We start from the raw sequence: 15,393 nt of genomic DNA, 5'->3' as shown, positions 1-15,393 counted from the left end.
TTGTCAGGGTTTGAGGATAAAAAGAGAGGATGTGGGCTTTTAAGAAGAGAGTGTGGATGTGTGCTGGGAACCTCAGCCCTGGGAGTGGGGCCCCTTAAAGGTTATCTCATCTGTCCCTATCACAGTACGCCCAGAGAGCAGAGGGAACAGCTGAGGGTACCTAGCCTCGTCTGGTACCAACCCTCAGGGATTTCCCAAACCCACAAAGCAGATCCTCAGAGCCAGAGTCAAGGGCGTAAGGGGCCAGCAGGCCACCTTCCTCCCCAGCTGCCTGGGCCACTGCTCCAACAGCTGTCCTAAAGAGAGAGTGCCACGCTCACCCTACCTAGCTCCTGTCTCTCCCCACACCTGTCCCCTCTCCTGGCCACGGGATCTGGTTTCTCCCTGTGGCCCCTACATAGGGCCCACCCACCCCATTCCCAGAATGACTGAAACCTACCAGAGCCAGACCTACTTGCCTGGGGACGCCCACCTGGCAGCCAGCAGGAGAGCAGCAGCGTCTGTGTCCCTCTTCCTCGGGGAAGCATGGAGGGAGTGACTCTTCTTTATAAGCTCTTCCCCTCCCCAGACTGCTTCCTGCCCGCATCCTCTTTGCATATCCCTTGTGCTTGCCCCAGCCCCACCTCAGCTGCACACTGAACTTGGGTCAAACTCAAATGACCACCTCGTTGAAAGATCACCACCCCCAAAGATACACTAATTATTTTAGAAAACATGTGTCCCCAATCATACTTCTCTGGAACCATTCTCCTGCGGCTGGGCCAAGGACACGAAACGCCTCAGTCCAGGCTTCCAGGCTTTCACTTACTCTTGTCCCCTATCTTACATAGCCTTCCCAGCCTCCAGCTTCATCGGTCCTGGATTCTGCACCCCCTGCCGCTCCCCGTCCCACCACCCAACCCTCCTCCTCTGATGGTAACTCTGCACAATCAGAGCTATGTCTGGCTCACCCATAGTGCCATCAGTTCTCTCATCTACTAGACTTTTCAGACCAGCTTCCCCCTCCCCCCTTCCCTGCTGCCCCTGCCAGTCCCATCACAGCATGAATCTCTTCAGAGCTAGCTGTCTGTTCACATGTCTGCTCAAGGACATGTGACCCCTCAGGCTGAGCCCAGGGCCAGGCAAGAGCAGACCACATGAACGAATACACGTGTGGAACACACTGCCCATCACGCGCTCGGCAGTATGAGGGTACCCCTCCACCAGGATGGCACCTGTGGTCCACTGTGAGTCTCAGCTACCTTCATCTCCAGCCCCACTGCCAGCCCGTCACACAGCAGATGCTTGGTGAATGCTCACTGCCCCCTATCTGAACTGAGCAGTTAACAGAATAATGGCAGGTGGTTACAGGCACTGGTGATAGGGTCACCCAGAGCTGGGCTTGAATCTGGCTATGTATGTGCTGTGTGACCTAGGGAATGTAGCCTCACCTCTCTGAGCCTTGGTTTCCAGATCTTTTGGGGGAGGTAGGGTTGGTGTCTCCCTCAGACAGGCATGAGAACTAAATATCCCCAGAGAGGTGGACAAAGACAGACATTTGCCTTTCTCTGGGGTCCACAGGCCACAGGAGGCCAAGCCTGTAATGGGTTCCACTCCCAACAGTGGGGAGCAAGAGACCTTCCTCGTGAGTGGGTTTCCAAGTCTCTCTGGGGCAAATGTTAATTACCAATAGGGAGAAGAAGCCCACAGAGTCCTGGTTCCATCTAGGGGAACAGCTAGGTTCTAGAACTTGGGCTTCTTTCTCACCACCCCCTTTTTAATTTTATTTTTTTTAATTTTTAATTTTTTAATTTAAAATAATTTTTAGACTTGCAAAAATTGTGCACAGAATTATCATTAACATATTACATAAGCATAACACAATTATCTAAACCATGAAATTGACATCAACATAATATCATTAACTGGACTTCCCTAGTAGCTGAGCGGTAAAGAATCCACCTCCCAATGCAGGAGACGTGGGTTCAGTCCCTGGGTCAGGAAGATCCCCTGGAGAAGTAAATGGCAATCCACTCCAGTATTCTTGCCTGGAGAATCCCATGGACATAGGAGCCTGGCAGGCTACAGTCCAAGGGGTCACCAAAGAGTCCAAGAGTCAGACACGACTTAGTGACTAAACAACAATAATACTTCAACTAATCCACAGACCTACTCGGATGTCACCTTCTGTCCCACTAGTGTCCTCTCTGGTCCTGGATCTTAAGCTGAACCCCATCGTGCATTTGGCGGTTGTGCCTCAGTGGTCTCTCCATTCTGGGACAGTTCCTCGGCCTTGCTTTGTCTTTCGTGACCTTCACCATTTTGCAGAGAACTGTAGAATGAACCTAAATTTTGGTTTGACGCTTCTTCATGATTAGATTGAGGCTATGCATTTTGGGTAGGAGCATGTGTTCCAGAAAAGTGATGTGTCCTGCTCACTACATGATACCAGAGGAAACTGATTTCAATACGGCTCATTACTGACCATGCTAACTTTGATCACTGGGTAAGGTGGCTTCTGCCAGGTTTTTCCTCAGCGAAGGTACTGATTAACCCTTTATAATTAATAAGCATCTTGTGGGGAGGTATTTTGAAACTATGTAAATATCCTGTATCTTCTTATACTTTCACTACTAATTTTAGCACCCATTAAATGATGCTTTCTGACAGTAATTATTACTGTAATGTTTGCCAAATGGTGATTTTCTATTTCCATCATTCTTTCTACATTTATTACCTGGAATTTTACCATTAAGAGTTGGTCCTTTGTCCTATTTATTTATATATATTGGTAGAGACACATGAGTACTACTTTCATTTCATTTTTGATGTTCAAATCATCTCATGCTCTTTTGAAATATTTCAACCCATCTGTTTCCTGCTGACTTGATTTCCCAGCCACAGTCCATCATGGTGGGCAGGGCAGGATACTGGGGCAGCTGTCTCTGCATGAGTGGCCAGGTTTCCCTAAAATTCACTCATGCATCGTCCCAGTAAAAGCTGGGCCTTTTCCTGGAATAGGCAGGTTCCAGTCAGAGGAAGTCAGTCATGGGCTCCAACGCCAGGAAGGGCTGACCAGGTAGGTCCACCTCCTTCCACTGCCTTCCAGTCCATCATCCTGCTCTCCACCCCAATCCTGACCTCGTCCATGGCAGTACCAGCCAACCTCATGCCCTGAGCTTTTCATTCTTGACTCCCCTTTCTCTGCTCTGCTGCAGGGACAGTTGCTGAGAAGCCCGGGTAGCAGACAGCTGGGCAACATTTACCTAGATTCATAAAGAGGAACTGAGCTCCACCCAAGAGATAGCTGCCAGATGTCCTTCACCAGCTCCAAGGGCAGCCAAGGCAGTGAGTGCAGCGCGCTGCAGCAAGAGAAACTGGCCAGGGAGCAGTGGGACTCGCCCGTGTCAAGGGAGCTGAGGGAGAGGGGGCGGGGGGGGGGGGGGCGGCCTCTGAACTCATTCTTTTTGCTGTCTTTAATAAGACTGTCTGACCTGCGGAAGGGCTGGACTCAGTCTCTGAAGCCAGACAAACAGGATGCTCACAGGCCTCTCCCACAGGGCACAGTGCCCTTGGACTACAGGTCTGTGACTTGACAATCTTTACTATTCCGACATACTCCTAACTCACTGAACACATTTACTAACTACAGTGAAAAGTGGCATCGCATTTTCAAAACACCTGCTTCTCTCTTCAGCTGAGCACAGACTGTGAATCTGACAAGCTTCCACATGCAGCCTGTCCTCCATGAGCCACCTGAAGGCCTGTCTCCCTCGCCACGAGCCTCCCCAAGTCCCTCCAGCCCACCCTGATGCCTGGCTCGAGCCTCTGCACACAGTACCCAGCGCTATGCACACTCCACAGGAACGGGAGAGGCAGCTGGTTAACTTGTTGATTGAGTCTAGCCAAACTTGACAAACTGGATTTTAGGGGAAGGAGCCCTGGTTTGGCCCAGACTCAGCTTCTGTCTCACTCACTGTCTCTCTTTCCCCATTTCTCTGTAATCCTTGGGCAAAGCTCACCCCATTTGGGGCTGGGCCCAGGAGAGCATTAATCTGGTCCAACTCCAGGGTTTTAGAGTTGGAAATCCTAAAGCACAGACTGGCTGCCCAATTCAGAATTTCTATAGGTGTCTATGTCGAATCACTGATTCAATGTTGTGACAAATCTCAGAGCAGCTTCTTCCTACTGTGCTCCACGGATGGCCCAGCAGGAGAGAAAAGATGTTTATCTCGCCTCTTCCATTTCCTCTTTCTGCACCTTCTGGCCCCCTCCAGCCACCCCAGACGTGCGTTGTCTCCCCTTCCGTATATCTGCCCAGGGCTTCGTGCTCAGGGCCTCATGAGGGGGCTGATTTCAGTTAAGGTGGGAGGGGGTATGTAACCTTCTCACCACTCAGCAGCCCCTTGCCAGGGTACAAACATACCTGTTTGTAATCAACATATTTATTCCTTTATCGCAATACCTTCAACCACATATTCCACGTTAATATAGTGGTTTGCCACATGCCTTCTCTGTGGGTTGGGCCAAGCTGAGGTTATCACACCCATTTTGTGGACGCGGCTGCCAAGGCTCAGAGAGGGAAAGTCACTTGTCCAGAAACCTGTAGTTGATAGGCGCCCCTGGACTTTCTGATTCCTACTCGAGTGCTCTCTTGCCCACAATGTATGAGAATACTCTGTTTAATTGTTTGCTTCTCCCTTCTCCCTCCCTTCCAACTCAGACCTGATTAGCTATTCTAGGACAGAAATTATTTCTTACTCATCCGCGAATCCCTCACAGAAAAGCCCAGCAAGGGCTTGAGATGAAGTAGAACTGTAATACAAGTGTACTAGGTGAACAGATGCTTCCCAGGTGACATTAGTGGTAAAGTAAAGAACCTGCCTGCCAGCACTGTTTATAATAGCCAGGACATGGAAACAACCTAGATGTCCATCAGCAGATGAATGGATAAGAAAGCTGTGGTACATATACACAATGGAGTATTACTCAGCCGTTAAAAAGAATTCATTTGAATCAGTTCTGATGAGATGGATGAAACTGGAGCCAATTATACAGAGTGAAGTAAGCCAGAAAGAAAAACACCAATACAGTATACTAACACATATATATGGAATTTAGGAAGATGGCAATGACGACCCTGTATGCAAGACAGGAAAAAAGACACAGATGTGTATAATGGACTTTTGGACTCAGAGGGAGAGGGAGAGGGTGGGATGATTTGGGAGAATGGGAATTCTAACATGTATACTATCATGTAAGAGTTGAATCGCCAGTCCATGTCTGACGTAGGGTGCAGCATGCTTGGGGCTGGTGCATGGGGATGACCCAGAGAGATGTTGTGGGGAGGGAGGTGGGAGGGGGGGTCATGTTTGGGAACGCATGTAAGAATTAAAGATTTTAAAATTTAAAAAAAAAAAAAAGATAGGCTGCAAAAAAAAAAGAACCTGCCTGCCAATGCAGGAGACGTAAGAGACGCAAGTTCAATCCCTGGGTCGGGAAGATCCCCTGGAGGAGGGCATGGCAACCCACGTCAGCGTCCTTGCCTGGAGAATTTCATAGACAGAGCCTGGTGGGCTACAGTGCATGGGGTCACACAGAGTCAGACACGACTGAAGTGACTTAGCATGCAGCACATGCTTTGATGTAGGAAGCTTCCCAGAATGACTTAGATCCACTCCCTGGGGCTTCTCTGGAGAGTGGTGGCAGAAGGTCGGTCAGGTCTGACGTCATCCATGCTCCATCAGCTGCGTTACCCTATTGTTGGCTCTGGGACTTTGCCCATGAGGGCATGACTGACATCCAGCCAGAGTGAGGTCAGGGTCGGCAACCAGCAGCAGGTGCACACATCCTCAGGTTCCAAGCATAGATGACATCATGTAGGGCTTGAAAACTGGTGCTCACAGCAAAGCCCGAAAGTAGGTAGGAGGCAAGGATGGGCTGAGGTGCCAGCTTTCTGTGGCCAAGTTCATTTCTGTGGAATTATTTTCTTTCAAACATTTTTCCGGTCTTGGAAACTGTGACAGCTGTTAATCAACTGTTGAGAACTGAAAGCCTTGCCAAACACTCCTTTACCTTTTTACCCCATCTGCCCAACCACAAGGCCCTCCCACATGTCTGTCTCAGGTCCAGGCGGCCTGACTGCATTCCCACCCTTGGCCCCCAGCCAGGTGCTGATGGCAACTTCCTTCCAAATCCAGCTGTTTTCTCCTCACCACATGTTTTAGCTTTATTAAGTTTATTTATTCTGGCAATTTTCAAATATATACTTTAAGAAAGTGCCAGAATAGTATAAATAACTCTCATGGATCCATCATCCAGCTTCAGTGATAATTAACTAGTGGTCAGTCTTTCTACTCATACTCCCACCCACTTATCCCTTTTCAAATGAGTCAGTTTTTCACATCAGGTGGCCAAGATATTGGAGTTTCAGCTTCAGCATCAGTCCTTCCAGTGAATATTCAAGACTGATCTCCTTTAGGATGGACTGGTTGGATCTCCTTGCAGTCCAAGGGACTCTCAAGAGTCTTCTCCAACACCACAGTTTAAAAGCATCAATTCTTCAGTGCTCAACTTTCTTTATAGCCCAACTCTCACATCCATACATGACCACTGGAAAAACCATGGCTTTGACTAGATGGACCTTTGTTGGCAAAGTAATGTCTCTGCTTTTTAATATGCCATCTAGGTTGGTCATAGCTTTCCTTCCAAGGAGCAAGCGTCTTAATCTCATGGCTGCATCACCATCCGCAGGGATTCTGGAGCCCTCTCACTGTTTGCACTGTTTCCCCATCTATTTCCCATGAAGTGATGGGACCAGATGCCATGATCTTCATTTTTTGAATGCTGAGCGTTAAGCCAGCTTTTCACTCTCCTCTTTCACTTTCATCAAGAGGCTCTTTCACGATTCTTCGCTTTCTGCCATAGGGGTGGTATCATCTGCATATCTGAGGTTATTGATATTTCTCCCAGCAAACATGATTCCAGTTTGTGCTTCATCCAGCCCAGCGTTTCTCCTGATGTATCCTGCATATAAGTTAAATAAGCAGGGTGACCATATACAGCCTTGACATACTCCTTTCCCCATTTGGAACCAGTCTGTTGTTCCATGCCTGGTTCTAACTGTTCCTTCCTGACCTGCATACAGATTTCTCAAGAGGCAGGTCAGGTGGTCTGGTATTCCTCTCTTTCAGAATGTTCCAGTTTATTGTGATCTACACAGTCAAAGGCTTTGGCATAGTCAATAAAGCAGAAATAGATATTTTTCTGGAACTCTCTTGCTTTTTCGATGATACAACGGATGTGGGCAATTTGATCTCTGGTTCCTCTGCCTTTTCTAAATCCCGCTTGAACATCTGGATGTTCACAGTTCACAGACTGCTGAAGCCTGGCTTGGAGGATTTTGAGCATTACTTTGCTAGTGTGTGAGATGAGTGCAATTGTGCGGTAGTTTAAGCATTCTTTGGCATTGCCTTTCTTAGGGACTGGAATGAAAACTGACATTTTCCAGTCCTGTGGCCACTGCTGAGTTTTCCAAATTTGCTGGCATATTGAATGCAGAAGTTTCACAGCATCATCTTTCAGGATTTGAAATAGCTCAACTGGAATTCTATCAGCTCCACTAGCTTTGTTCATACTGATGCTTCCTAATGCCCACTTGACTTCACATTCCAGGATGTCTGGCTTTGGGTGAGTGATCACATCATTGTGGTTATCTGGGTCATGAAGATCTTTTTTGTATAGTTCTTCTGTGTCTTCTTGCCACCTCATCTTAATATCTTCTGCTTCTGTTAGGTCCATACCATTTCTGTCCTTTATTGAGTCCATCTTTGCATGAGATGTTCCCTTGGTATCTCTGATTTTCTTGAAGAGATCTCTAGTCTTTTCCATTCTATTGCTTTCCTCTGTTTCTTTACATTGATCACTGAGGAAGGCTTTCTTATCTCTCCTTGCTATTCTTTTGAATTCTGCATTCAAATGTGTATATCTTTCTTTTCCTCCTTTGCCTTTAGCTTCTCTTCTTTTCCCAACTATTTGTAAGGTCTCCTCAGACAACCATTTTGCCTTCTTGCATTTCTTTTTTGGGGATGATCTTGATCACTGCCTCCTGTACAATGTCATGAACCTCCATCCACAGTTTTTCGGGCACTGTCTATCAGATCTAATTCCTTGAATCTACTTGTCACTTTCACTGTGTAATCATAAGGGATTTGACTTAGGTCATACCTGAATGGTCTGGTGAATGGTCTAGCCACTCACTAGCACAGTAATCCAAGTCTATGCTGCAACCAGTAATGCTGAAGAAGCTGAAGTTGAACAGTTCTCTGAAGACCTATAAGACCTTCTGGAACTACCCAAAAAAGACATCCTTTTCATCATAGAGGACTGGATTGCAAAAGTAGGAAGTCAAGAGGTACCTGGAGTAACAGGCAAGTTTGGCTTTGGAGTACAAAATGAAGCAGAGCAAAGGCTAACAGAGTTTCACCAAGAGAATGCACTGGTCATAGCAAACACCCTCTTCCAACAACACAAGAGAAGACTCTACACTTGGACATCACCAGATGGTAAATATTGAAATCAGGCTGATTTTATTCTTTGCAGCCAAAGATGGAGAATCTCTATACAGTCAGCAAAAACAAGACCGGGAGCTGACTGTGGCTCAGATCATGAACTCCTTATTGCAAGAGGTTATACTGGGAGAAACTAGATGAAAGGGATACAGGATCTTTCTGTATCATTTCTTGCAAATGCATGTCTAAAATTATGGTAAGATAATTTTTAAAAAGGTAAAAAATTATTCTGAAATACAGTTTTTAAAGTATTTTTAAAATACATTTATGATATAGTAACATATGCCTTTCATTATTAACACATTTAAAAAGATACAGCAACAAATCTTACAACTACCAAGACAGTGATAAATATAAATTATATTTTTAAGATACCTGTGATAAGATCCTGCTAATAATACTACTTTTGCGCTGCTTACAGTCATAATCAAACATGTTAATTTTGTCACAGGTTAATGAAAATAAAGGGGTTTCCCAGGTGGTGCTAGCGGTAAAGAACCCACCCACCAATGCAGGAGATATAAGAGATGCAGGTTCAAAGCCTGAGTCAGGAAGATCCCTTACAGAAGCGCATGGCAACCGACTCCAGTATTCTCGCCTGGAGAATCCCATGAACAGAGGAGGCTGGCAGGCTACAGTCCTTGGGGTCCCAGAGTCAGACACGACTGAAGCAGCTTAGCATGCACACAATGAAAATAAAAGTGTAAATTTTCTTCCTAACAAAATTCAGGGTTCCCTCCCTGAGTCATATCGTGGGCCCCCAAGTTAAGGACTCCAGCTTTGCTTAAAATGACAGCTTTCCTTCCTCTGTTTCACAAGCTATAATGGACACAGAGGATAAAGAGTAGCAGCAGGAGCATCTGTGGAGGACGTGGTGGCCACACTGCATTGGTCATGGCTGCATGGGGCATTTTTGAAATGTCAATTCATGCTTCCCCATACTGACTTTCCCTTTACTCAAATAGCAAGATTTTAGAAAAAGTCTGTTCCTTGTCCTTTGAGTACAGGAGTTTGAAGATATTAAGGTTCTCTTTCTGCCCTTCATCAAACAAAAAAATTATTCCCCAGGCTGGGGAGAAGATGAGGGGCCTGAGGGAAGCACATCACTCTAGACACTAGATGACCCTGGGCTCTGCTTCCCCATCAGAGACCTGGGGTTTGTGGGATCAAGGGAAAGAGGGACATGGCACACTGTGAGTCTAAGCTGAGTACAGCTACAGGCAGCCCCATCCCAATCCCTCGCTTGGCACAGATGCAACAAAATGAGGTACTCAGTGAACTGCCAGGCCTGACGGTGCTGGTGGACCATCCTGAGTGTGGATATATAGGGCTGGCGACCAACTGAGAGGCAGCAAACTGTCTCAGTGGAGGCCTGTATGGGCAGAGTCCACCAAGAGCCATGCGGCACAGTGCTCGCCTTGGCACTGGCTGAGTCTCCCAAACCTGATGCGATTACGGGCGAAGGGCGACCCTCACACTGACTGATATTTATTTTCCATTACCTGTGGAATGCAATCACAAAACAGAAAATAAGCTGTTCTAGAAAATATGATGTTACTTCTTTGTATATTGAGTTTGTATTCAAGAACTAGTGGCACTTTCAGAATCCAAGGGCACAGCTTCTGCAGCAGGTGCCACTGCTGGTGCTCCAAGACCCAACCCTTCCTTATACCCACTTGGTACACATCGGCTGACTCCCAACTGGCAACACCCACTATGCTGTGTCTGAGGGCTTGCTCTGGCTAACAAAGCCTGCTTTACCTCTGCCTCCCTAACAGTGCTGTGCACCAGAAGTCCCAAGGAAACAATGTTCTCGCCCCCTCAAGAGTCCTCAGCAGTCGCCTGGCCAGAAGTTCCAGAGAACTAAAACATTCCACCCCATCAAGGGTCCGTAACCAATGACTGGGCCAGAAGTTCCAGGGATACAACACTTCCTACCACCTCAAGAGCCCTCAACTAGGGACTTCCCTGCTGGTCCAGTAGCTAAGACTCTGCGCTCCCAAGGCAGGAGAGCAGTTCCTTGAAAGCCCCTTGGACTGCAAGGAGATCCAACCAGTTCATCCTAAAGGAAATCAGTCCTAAATATTCATTGGAAAGACTGAGGCTAAAGCTAAAACTCCAATACCTTGGCCACCTGATGCGAAAAACTGACTCATTTGAAAAGACACTGATCCTGGGAAAGACTGAAGGCAGAAGGAGAAGGGGACAACAGAGGATGAGGTGGTTGGATAGCATCACCAACTCAATCGACTTGAGTAAGCTCCGGGAGTTGGTGATGGACAGGGAAGCCTGGTATGCTGCAGTCCATGGGGTCACAAAGTCGGACACGACTGAGTGACTGAACTGAACTGGGTTAGATCCCTTGTCAGGGAACAAGATCCCACATACTGCAAAGGGGATAAAGATCCCCTTTGCCACAGCTAACCCTGGCACAGACAAATATACTTAAAAAAAAAAAAAAAGAGCCACCAGTAACCCTCAGGTGAATGGTCTGTACTGTTATCTGAATTTCCCCATGGGATTACATGATCTTCCCTCCCCTGTCTCACTTTCCCACTCTCCTGCCTGTGTTTCCACCTCCCAAATAAACTACCACTTGAACCACAAGACATTGCCAATGGCTGACTTTCTTTGCTTTATTTTTTAAAAAATGAATGCAACTTTATAAAACTAAAACTAAAATCTACACTCAAATCCCTGTCTCTGGGTCTGCTAAGACATTTATCTATTACATACTCCATCCAAGAACTGTCCCCTTGAGCTGCCACCAAGCCTTCCGCACTGGGTCAATTGGAGGAAACTGCTGAACCAAATTCAGGGGAATGATCCCCTGGGAGCTGGAGAGGCCCAGTGTGCCTCCTCTGGTTCCACAGGAGAGGTGAGGTAAAGAACACAGAGGCTGCTTCAGGTTGGGAATACGCTCCACCCAGATACTACATATCACAGTGGGAAGTGTGGCCACAAAATGAGGAAACCGTGAGATAAGGAAATGCTGTGATTGGAAATGTGGTGAAATCTTTGGAAGCTGAAGCCCTGGGTGTGGTGTGAAAAAACTGCAAAAAGGAATATCTCTATGATCTCAGGACGGTGACCGTGAAATTTCTGGGACCCTATTTGGCCTGATCCCAGGCCTTCCTCCTAGAGAACTCAATCCCTAGGAGGTGGAGGTGGAGGGCTCTGGGCTTATAAATGGGCTGGACAACACCTTGGCTAAGTCTGAATCCCAAACAAAACACAGCCACCAAATTAATCTGCCTCCATGGCTCAGAGGGTGTGGGGATCCCCCCGCTAGACAGTGGAGCAGGAGCAGAACTTGGACTAGAAGCCAGGCCTGTTTCTCTCTGAGCAGATACTTTTGCCTGTAACCCAACAGGAAATGCATTTTACGCAGCAAGCAACTATGCAAGTTTCATAAAAAAAAAATAAATGCCCTGACAATCCGTAATGCACTTTGATATTTTCAATTTTATTCTGTTTCACATTTCTAAAATGCTGAACATAACACATTAAGTGATTTCACAACTCACTTCTGGGTGGTGACCCACAGTTTGAAATACTGCCCTTGAATGTATCCAGAAATGAAAGTATGTGGACAGGAATTCTAGGCTTTTCCTAAATACTGTTTATTTACTGTCAGCCTCCATGTCCCATCCAAGACTGCAGAGAATACTGGGCTGGGCCAGGAAATTAAAATTTTGCAAAGTGGATACAGAGAACTTGTGGTTGCCAAAGGGGAAGAGGGGATGGATTGGTCATTTGGGATTAGCAAGTGCAAACTATTATAGATAAACAACGAGGTCCTAGTGTATATATAGCACAGGGAACTATACTGAACATCCTGTGATAAACCATAATGGAAAAGAAAATGAAAAAGAATGTATTGCTGCTGCTGCTGCTAAGTTGCTTCAGTCGTGTCCAACTCTGTGCTACCCCAAAGACGGCAGCGCACCAGCAGCCTGGTGGCTCCCCCGTCCCTGGGATTCTCCAGGCAAGAACACTGGAGTGGGTTGCCATTTCCTTCTCCAATGCATGAAAGTGAAAAGCGAAAGTGAAGTCGCTCAGTCGTGTCTGACTCTTAGTGACCCCATGGGCTGCAGCCTACCAGGCTCCTCTGTCCATGGGATTTTCCAGGCAAGAGTACTGGAGTGGGGTGCCATTGCCTTCTCCAGAAGAATGTATTAATATATATGAAAATGAATATATATGTAACTACTCACTATGCTATACAGCAGAAGTTAACACAACATTATAAATCAACTATACTTCAATAAAATAAAATTTTAAAAGTAAAATATAAAATTCTGTAAGGTGAAGGTGGTTCCTGTCTCCTAATCCAGTGATTCACACCAGGTATTGCCACTGCTTTCACATTCTTTGCCACATCTCATACCACCTATACTATATATTATTATATGAATATTCTAAATCAACTCATCACTTTTTAAAACTTAAATACACAGATGTCGCAGACCCGGGACCTGGAGCAGCTCAGAGGTGGTGAATAATAGCTCTTCAAGTCTGCAATAAAAAATGGCCTCCAATAAAACTACATTGCAAAAAATGGGAAAGAAGCAAAACGGAAAGAGTAAAAAAGTTGAAGAGGAAGAACCTGAAGAATTTGTAGTAGAAAAAGTGCTGGACCGCCGTGTAGTGAACGGGAAGGTGGAGTATTTCCTAAAGTGGAAGGGATTTACAGATGCAGACAATACTTGGGAACCTGAAGAAAATTTAGATTGTCCAGAGTTAATTGAAGCATTTCTTAATTCTCAAAAAGCTGGTAAAGAAAAAGATGGAACAAAAAGAAAATCTTTGTCGGACAGTGAATCTGATGATAGCAAATCAAAGAAGAAAAGAGATGCTGCTGATAAACCAAGAGGTTTTGCCAGAGGTCTTGATCCAGAACAAATAATTGGTGCCACAGACAGCAGTGGAGAATTAATGTTCCTCATGAAATGGAAAGATTCTGATGAGGCAGACTTGGTACTGGCAAAAGAGGCAAATATGAAGTGTCCTCAAATTGTAATTGCTTTTTATGAAGAGAGACTAACTTGGCATTCTTGTCCGGAAGATGAGGCTCAATAATTGTTTGCATTGCCTTTTATATATATTTATATATATATAAATAAAATGTGGGTCTTGGTTTTTTGATTTATTAGTGTGAAGAAATAACTACATTCTAATGAAAATCAGGTTTGATACGTTTGTTTTGAAGTAATATTGGGGAAGTTACATTGGGTTTTTTGTTTTTTTCCATCTGTAGCACTGGTTACTTTGAACAAATAAAAGCTTTCTGTAGTTGCCTCCTTCAGTAGGAAAGAATTTGATACCATGGTATATTATTTCCTCATCATTAGAGAACAGTTTTTCTAAATGTTGGAGGAAATCTCCATAGTCATTACTCAATCAGAATTTAGAATTTGCATTTAACTCATATATGCCTGAGGACCATTCTAAGTTTTTTATATGTGTATACATAAAAGACATGTAAATTGTTTGGGAGTTAATTTTTTGTTGTGGTTTTTGTTTTGGTAAATATATTTAAACAACAGCCTTTCATAACCATGGATAAGCCCATGTTCTGAAATTACATCATTTTGAGCAATATAAGAACTTCAACTTAGATTAAAAATTTAAGTCTTAACCTTTCAAATTAAATAATTTTGCAATTAATTAGATAAATTAAGGAGTTTAAATTGGGTAATTTTTTAAAGCATCCCTATCAGAATCTGCATACAAATGAAGTTTTATATGCAGAAACCCTGGAAGGAAAATTTTTATCACTATCAACAACCTTTCCAACCAAATGAAAAAAGTAGAAAAATTCTAGTATGTTTTAATATAGCAAAGCAAAACTTAGCTAAATGGACACTTGATGGTTCCTTTTGGTGAACCATTGTTTTACAAGAAATTGAAGTCTCTGTGCTATATTTAGGAAATGTTGTGATACATGGGATGTCTCAGATTTGTTCATGGAAACCTAATCAGATAGTTTTAAAATATTGGCAGTTTACGATCTACAGGAATAAATGAGTGAACAAACTTTTCTAATCTATGCTTGACCTACATGTTTTTTCAGACTTGACTCCGATCCATTCCTTACACGAAGGCTCAATTTTCTCAGTATTTTGGGTTACTAGTTCAGCAGAAGCCAAGAAAAACAATAACTTTGTAGTAATCAGAATGTTATTCAACTGTATATTGTTTACTTTATTGTAAATACTGGTGAACAGTGGTCAATAAATAGTTTTATATTCCTTTAAAAAAATAAAAATAAAAAATAAAACTTAAATACTCACACTAGCCTTGTCTTATGGAAATCAAAGGTTTGAAGTTACTCCCTGATGCAAAATAAAACTAAAACACAAATGATGAAAATAAAACATGCTTTCTGTGTTCCTCATTAAACTCCAGAACTACTGGCTCTCCCAGTCCTGCTCCTTTCACAAGAAAATAATCCAGCCTCAATAGCTCAATATGAGCTGTCCTTAACCCCTATAAGGGCTTTGTCCTTCCAGACAGTTCACCTCCCCAGTGATAATCAGCACCATCATCATGGCTAATGACATTTAAACTCATTCAGTCTTCACACTGTCCCTGTGACTTGGTCAGGTCACTCCCTTTTATAGATGAGGAAGCAGGTATGGAGAGATGAGGCAGACTTGCCCATAGTTAGGACATTTGGAACCCAGGTCATCTGAAAGCAGAGCCTATGTGCCTAACTGCCCCCCTCTGAAGGTGCCCATCCCCAGTATCAGCCCTAGTGTTGCCTCTTACAGGATACCATCCTGGACTACACGTCCCATAATATTGTTCTGCCTCTGTTACCAAAGCACTCACTTCTTGC

General features: G+C 44.7%; 2 protein-coding genes and 1 long non-coding RNA gene across 17 annotated transcripts in view; 2 read left to right on the top strand and 1 right to left on the bottom strand.

The window, feature by feature from the left end:
- ACKR2 (atypical chemokine receptor 2) overlaps positions 1 to 15,393 on the bottom strand; it is a 110,848-nt gene that overhangs the window by 20,207 nt on the left and 75,248 nt on the right. Inside the window, exon 1 of one of the 15 annotated variants that reach the window (XM_060402127.1) lies at positions 440 to 536. The exons of 7 other annotated variants lie outside the window; for them this stretch is intronic. In XM_060402127.1, the coding sequence (XP_060258110.1) occupies positions 440 to 527 (88 nt within the window). In that variant the 5' untranslated portion in view covers positions 528 to 536. Of the gene's footprint in view, positions 1 to 439; positions 537 to 15,393 lie in introns of those variants that run through there. 7 more of the 15 variants (XM_060402129.1, XM_060402131.1, XM_060402126.1 and 4 more) reach the window with 7 other exon arrangements.
- On the top strand, positions 8,270 to 11,153 carry LOC132658171 (uncharacterized). The gene is made up of 2 exons (XR_009597391.1): positions 8,270 to 8,543; positions 10,328 to 11,153. It is a non-coding gene; the product is annotated as an uncharacterized LOC132658171 (long non-coding RNA).
- On the top strand, positions 13,047 to 14,803 carry LOC114109399 (chromobox protein homolog 3-like). The gene is made up of 2 exons (XM_060402132.1): positions 13,047 to 13,739; positions 14,626 to 14,803. Exon 1 carries the CDS (start codon positions 13,080 to 13,082, stop codon positions 13,629 to 13,631), a length of 552 nt encoding a protein of 183 aa, XP_060258115.1. The 5' UTR covers positions 13,047 to 13,079; the 3' UTR covers positions 13,632 to 13,739; positions 14,626 to 14,803.

The sequence above is a fragment of the Ovis aries genome, chromosome 19 (assembly GCF_016772045.2).
Source record: "Ovis aries strain OAR_USU_Benz2616 breed Rambouillet chromosome 19, ARS-UI_Ramb_v3.0, whole genome shotgun sequence".
Lineage (NCBI taxonomy): Eukaryota > Metazoa > Chordata > Mammalia > Artiodactyla > Bovidae > Ovis > Ovis aries.
The sequence above is the reverse complement of the archived record's forward strand: the minus strand, read 5'-3'. Positions and strand labels throughout refer to the sequence as shown.

Excerpts from the sequence above, each read along its gene's own strand:
- LOC114109399 (XM_060402132.1), top strand. The coding sequence starts at position 13,080 with ATGGCCTCCAATAAAACTACATTGCAAAAAATGGGAAAGAAGCAAAAC.